Source organism: Sprattus sprattus (assembly GCF_963457725.1).
Source record: "Sprattus sprattus genome assembly, chromosome: 2".
Taxonomy (NCBI): Eukaryota; Metazoa; Chordata; class Actinopteri; order Clupeiformes; family Clupeidae; genus Sprattus; species Sprattus sprattus.
In genome coordinates this window covers 66,728,308-66,735,326 of record NC_137921.1, presented here as the reverse complement: position 1 = coordinate 66,735,326, position 7,019 = coordinate 66,728,308, and the positions used below count along the sequence as shown (strand labels likewise).

General features: G+C 42.3%; 1 protein-coding gene across 1 annotated transcript; it reads right to left on the bottom strand.

Annotated features, from left to right (window-relative positions):
- Positions 1–696: 696 nt before the first annotated feature.
- Positions 697–4,352, bottom strand: sox7 (SRY-box transcription factor 7). Its single transcript, XM_080832652.1, has 2 exons — positions 3,808–4,352; positions 697–2,361 (listed from the first exon to the last, which is right to left on the bottom strand). The coding sequence occupies exons 1-2, from the start codon at positions 4,037–4,039 to the stop codon at positions 1,376–1,378; spliced, it is 1,218 nt and encodes a 405-aa protein (XP_080688778.1). The 5' UTR covers positions 4,040–4,352; the 3' UTR covers positions 697–1,375.
- Between the last annotated feature and the right edge of the window lie 2,667 nt (positions 4,353–7,019).

Sequence of the window (7,019 nt, the reverse complement as noted above, 5' to 3'; positions counted from 1 at the left end):
CAAGACAAGTCAAGAAAGTTTTGCTTCCAGATTTCCTAAATGCGGGGTGATAATTCTGGTCAATGCATGCACTCACCACATAAATAGTAATTTATATATACAAATAAATCTAAATTAAAATGATAATTAAAGAATATAAAATGAATCATTAGATAGATTTGAGATTAGATATTTGAATATTGTATTGTTGGAAAAACAAAGAAAGTATTTATACAGCTGCTAGGGAACTGAGTTTGTGATTGAAAGATAAAAGAAAATAGCTTTCACCTCTGGCATGTTAAGATGAAATGACAATGAATCAGCTTGAACACATTGGATTTTCCACAGTACATACAAGAATATGTAGCTAAAATGTTTGTACCTTACAACAAAAAAAAAGAATAAATATGAGAACCATGTTACCTTGGTTTAAAATGACTTCTTTATTACAATTGTTTCAGGTCTAATCACGTCTTTGGGAACGCTCCTTCTCAAATTTCACAAAACAATAAGGAGCACCTACACTCCTCCATTCACTTTGACGATTTTACAGATGGTGTCAGCCAGATATTACGGTGACAACATACACAGTAATCTGTGGATCCAGCTTCCTTTATAGTTATACTGTACATTTCTCATACATAAGTACAGGCATTTTTACATTCAGTTCAAAGTCATTTTAGAGTTTTTTTGTGTGGGAAGGTGTTGGGAGGGGATAGCATTAATATCGATATAAAAACTGGTGCTTAATTAAATTAATTCAATTTCACAATCCTAGATCAGCATACCATAATATTTATCATTATTATTCTCGGTCATAACGATTATGAGTATAGATATTTAAGTAAGTATTCATATATATGTTTAGGAACTATGAGGAAAAAAGTTATTCAATACACTTCCTTCATCATTCACCATTATTATGTCATTTGGAATTTTTGCATACTCAACCAGCATCCTTTAAATACAAATTGCTGAGGTAAAAAAAACAATTCATGAGGTTCATACAATGTGTATGAAGGCAATTCCAACCGAAAATACAGCAGTACAATAAGAAAAATGCAAAACATAGAAATACTTAAATAAGCCTAAGAGCATATATGTACATGCTTCAGTGACAGACTCTAAACTATATATGAGAACAAAATCAGCTCATTAGATTGCTTTCTTTTTTTCTTCTCTCCTCACTTCTCCTTTTTTTTTTTTTGGAACGACAACATTAAAGTTGAGAAACATCTGTTGATCCCTGAGGTGACCTTTGACCTGTCTCCGTCCATCTCCCTTCTCGTCTCCTTGTCCTCTCCTCATTTGTCCGCCATTTACCCATCAGTCTGATATCTGACCTCTCCCAATTAACCACAGCTCTCTGCTAATGGTCAGGAGTCCCGTGGTGTTTCTAGGAGATGCCATAGTTGTTGTAGTATGCCGCGGTGGCATCTGCCAGTACAGAGATGAGGCTGCTCTCTGTGTTGCTGCTGGCGCAGGCGGTGGCGGCAGTCACCTGGATGTGTCCCGTCACCGTCATGGTGCCCTGCTGCTCGCCGCCGTGGTGGTAGCCGCCGGCGGAGTTGGAGTTCAGGTACTGATCAAACTCGTCCCTGTCCACCTCGCCCAAGAGCTCAGCCTGGCTCAACTGGTCCAGGTTTTCAAGCTGACCTTGCTCCGGCGGAGGGGAGAGCTGGCCCAAGTGTCCCTGCAGCCCATGATGGTGGATCTGGAGCTGGGGGAAGGAGGCGCCGTAGTAGGGGAGCGGAGGGGTGTGGAGCTGGTGGGACATGGACATGTGGTGGCCCATGTGGGGGCTGCAGTGGTGGTGAGGTGGTGGAGGACCATGCTGGGAGTAGTCTGGGTGATAGGGTGGTGGGTTACTCAAGTGGGCCGGGCCCAGGCGTCTGTCATCGGGGCACGCGCCTGAGGGTGGAGTGCAAGACCTGGAGCTGACGGGGATCGAGGCAGGGTAGAAGGACTGGTGCTCGGAGTGGTCCACCACATCCAGAGGGGACATCTCTGGAGGTGTGGGCAGGCCGTAGGGGTACGTGTCAAAGCTGCTGTTGGAGCTGCCCGGATCCCGGAAGACCCTCATGCCGGGGAGGGACGGTGACGAGAACCCTCCTCCTCCACCGCCTCCGATGACACTTCCGTCATCGTCCTTGTCCAGCGGGTGACAGCAGCTGCGTGGGTCCGGTAGGATGTTCTGGTCGGGGGGCAGGCCGCCCAGGAGGAAGCCCGGGTCCACGCGCTTGCAGATGCGCTTCAGCTGCTTCTTCCTGCGGGGCCGGTACTTGTAGTTGGGGTAGTCCTGCATGTGCTTCACCCGCAGCCGCTCCGCTTCCTCCACGTACGGACGCTTCTGCGGGGGAGTCAGAGCCTTCCAGGACTTTCCTGCAACAAAGAAGAAGCAAAACAACTGAATATTTGAACTGTTTACTAAAGAGTCCCTATTTTGTCTGAGGATGTGGATGTTGCTTGTTACAAATTGTTTTATTTAAATCATCTTCTTTTTTTTTAAACTGATGACATTTAATGAACATCATTGATTAGTACAGACCTGCTGAAGGAAATGTTAGCCAGGCTGTGTTTGATGGTATTTTTATTGTGGAAATGCTACCTGTTTATAATGACCGGTAATGACTTCTGCCTGTCTATTCAAACCCATGAAATACCATGTATGCTTTGTCAGTGATTTTACTATGGAGACGCTTCTTGGATTGTCACAGCTAACAATGTGAGCATTGAAATGATTATGTTTCACAAATTATTTTAGTAAAATATCCGAGATCACTCCTGCACCATTGTTTGTTTTGAAATCATTATTTTTAATATCAGTGCGGGGATCTTTTCACATTAATGTACTTCTCATTATTTGTATCACCAAGAAGCTGTAGACTTTTTTTTTTAATTTATGAAAATCACTTTCTCACGTCATTTTAGAAAAGTTTCATTATATGCCACAAGAACTGAAAAACAACAACAAAAATCTACATTTTAAAAAACAGTCTGAGTAGGGGGGTTAATATTTAATTCGATAATTTTCTTCATATACTGTTCTGAAATTTGAACTTTCTGATGGGCAAAATGTATATAATAGAGTTTACCAATTACATTTGACTTTAGTGTTATCAGCTGTGACACTTTCACAGAGTATAATTCCAGTTACACTCTGTTTTTGCGGTTTTTTGATGCCTATACTTTCTCAATTACTATGTAAGATTTGTACAATTACGTGGTGGAAATGATTGTCAGGCGTTAATTAGTCGTGAGATAATTTAATAATTGTATAGGTTAAAAAGCTTATAAATTCCACTTGTTCAATCTCTCCAGTGATACCACCTTCTTCATCGAAACTCCATGCACTCACCATGGTTTGATGCATCAAAGTTAATCATCCAAAAATCTAAATAATCATGTTGGCTATTATTTGAAGTAGTGAAGTTGACTGGTAGTTTGTTTATAAAACGAACATTTAGAGGTGTCACCACTTTTCTATCAATGCCTCAAATGTAACAATCCATGTGTGTTTTTGCAAAGCCGGCATGTAAAGTAGGCTAATATAAAGTTCTGTATCCAGATTCCAGTTATTTTACAAAAGTAAAAAGAAAGCTGTTTTGTTCTTTTTCATGTTTCATTGCATATTGCTGACAAATAAAACGATTAATTGATTGCGACCACTTAAGCCTAAATAAGTCCAACTTGTTATGTCCTTGAGATGACTTTTGTGGCATGATGCAAACTAGTTTCTCTGTGCAAAACAAATGCTCCAGTTAAGCTAACAAAATGTCTAAATAATAATACAAATAACTATAATAATATGAATGATTGTTTTCTTACCAAGCATCTTGCTAAGTTCTGCGTTGTGTAGGTCGGGATTCTGAACGGCAAGGCGCTTTCTCTCATCCTTGGCCCACACCATGAAAGCATTCATGGGTCTCCTGATGCGCGGCTCCGATGTCTTGTCCACAGAACTTCTGTGAGAGGTGTGTCCGTCAGGGACGTCTCCATCTCCCGCAGAGCATTCAAAGCTCTCCGGCCAAGAGGAGTATGCGCTAATTAACGCCGCCATTCCCGAACCCTGCACTGGAGCAGACCTTGGCTGCGGCTCTTACTTTCCCTTTTTTTAAAAAACTTTTTTTGTATTACTGTATTTGATTCTACTCGGGTCAATTAAAAACAATAGAGCATAGATTCTTCTAAGGTGAACTGATATTTTTTTAAATGAAAAAAGTAAGTAAGTAAATAATCCCAAAAGAAAAATGACGAGAAATTGTGACAGAACCTTGAAATCATGTGAGACCAAATTGGTTTTCAGACCAACCTATGCTAAATGACAGGAGCTGCTGGGTGCCACTGTCCGTTTCGTTGTGCACGGTGCGCTCCGTTCGACTCCTCCTCGAAAGCTGTGATTCAGTCTTTCCCCTGTTATGGAGAGGCAGCTCTTTATATTTGTGGAGCAGGTTCCAACATGGGCCCCGAAGGATTCTCAGCTCCTCCTTGATTGCAACTTGAGACCTGCGACAGAAAAAAAAGATAGGAAAATATTTCAACACTCTTTACTACAAAAGGACGTCACGTAGTTGTAAGCTTTAGTTGTTTCCACCAAAACACAGCCAAACGTGAATGGTTTTATCCATTTGAAAACAGTAACATTAGGCTACATTGTATCTATTTACATAAATAATAAATAACAACTGTCAGTGATAAACGTTAACAATGTCAACACATGTTACAATATTTGGAGTCTCAGGGAAAGCTTGTGTAGTTGTTATGCACCTGTTGTTCAGATAGGCGGAAATTAAAAAAATGAATCACCTGTAATGTGCTATGTGGTACAACAGGTAAATATAATTTACTCAGATTAAATTGATTGACGCTTTTCTGGGGTAGTCATCAGACCATTGTTCTGGTGAGCGACCAAGCGTGGCTCTCTGCCTCATCTAATACATTTGGTGACATCACAGAACTTTGCCTACGTCGAATGTCAATCATCCAGCAGTGCAGAGGATGACAGGAGCAGCAGTTAGTCGTTGAGAAGGTAAACTGCCCTTTAAATCTGTACGATTCCACTGTATTGCTGATAGAGGATCTGCCGTGTAGGCCACTGTCTGTCCTTCCAAATGACCTCGGAGATGCAGATAGAAAATACTTTTAGCGTTAAGACAGTGATGTATGGTGAGACCACAACAGGAAGAAATTCTCAAACTCTAATGTGGTCTCACCAGCCAAGGTAAGCTTAGCTTATGAGCATGTAACACCTTTATGCCTCAAAAAAGCGCCAAATGAGAAATGTAGTGAATGCACTGAACATGAACTCCATCCCTGAAAGAACTAGGCGCATTTTGAGTGCTTTGGGTGCAGTGTAAGGTCCAGACTGTGTTCTTTTGGCCAGTTTCGTCTTTGCGCCACGTAAAATTGCACTTTCCCCTCAGTCAGCAGAGGGGTCCCTATCAGACAGAGGTTCCTGTTGACCGTACATTCCTCTAGCAAAACCTCCCACCCCATGCGACAGGAAGCACCACCCCCCCCCCCCCCCCCCCCCTAACCACCACCACCTCCACCTCCCATCCCCTGAAAATCACCACCACCACATCAAGAAGTCTGAGGAGACACTTCCCCCTCCCACCCACCACCCTTTGACCAATCGCAGAGGAGCAACAGACATTTAACGCTGGGATTAACCCCCCTCCGTCCGCAGGAAGAGGAAATGGCACTTGATGCCCCAGAATGAGCAAGTCCTCAACAAAATATAGCCCTCCACTTCCTCCTGCTGCCTCCACTGCCTTGACATGAGTAGATCTGTGTGTGGCTAAGCTCTGAGAGGAGAATGATGTGAGAGTGTGTGTGTGTGTGTGTGTGTGTGAGTCTGTTGTGTTTTGTGTCTGTGGTAACCTACGAAAGAGGACGTAGGTTCAGTTTTTTATTTTCTCTCTCCCTCTTCTCCTGTGTTGTTTGGAGGATTACTTCCTCTACTGTTTGTCGGATTTGATCACAAACAGGCCCGATTGTCTCCCCAGTGAGCGTGGGAGGCATGAATATATCTGCCGGCTCTTATTTATTTGGGTTCTTCATCCATTTGGCCCCGTAATGCAACGCACATGGCGGCGCACAGGGAGAGAACTGGAGGAAGGCTCCGGCTGAATGGGATCAACACCTTCTGAAGACTCAAGATTAAGGCAGTGAAGGTGGCCTGCTTGTCCTCCCCCCCCTCCCCTCAGATGCCCCCCCCCCCATTGAAAAACCTCACACAGATTATGATAAAGGATTTCAAGGGGGTAGGTGTGATTAAAAATCCACAATTAGAATGATCATGGTGTTTTTTTTGTTGTTGTTTTTTTTTTTTTTAAATGTACTCTTTGATCATTGCCTGCCCTGCGTGTATGGTAGGGGCATTCCAGATAATCCCTCATCAGAACAATGCCAGCTGTGTGTGAGAGTGTTTGTGTACCTGAGTGTGTGCGCAAGGGGGTGGCGGTTATATGAAATCATGAAGAATATCAGTGGGCAGTTGGATCACCAGTGAAGGCTCCATCCAAAGGCTAAAGGTGACAGCAAGACACCGGTGCTGAGACTTCCCCAAGGCCTACATTTCAGACTGAATATTAGTGTTTGTACATAGTTAGACATTGGTGCATAATGTCCTGGTTTAATTGTGACATTGTTCTGTTTTTGCCCTGTGGATTTAACATGAAACCGGTGCTGAGGCCTACATTTCAGACTGAATATTATTGTTTGTACATAGTAAGACATTGGTGCATAATGTATTTGAATGGTGACATTGTTCTGTTTTGGCCCTGTGGATTTAACATGAAAAATGAATGCTGATTAGCACTTTGAGATTTGTATAATGTAAAGTGCAATACAAATAAAATGTATTATTATTATTATTATTATTATTATAGGGTTTGAGAGCTGATCTTCAGCTTCCATTGGCACGATGAAATCCATATTAGTCAATCTGTAGAAATTGTAGCGCTTCTTGTACACACAAGAAATGTGTAATTTTGTTAATGGGCCGTCCTACGTATGAAAACCAGTAGATAGCTATT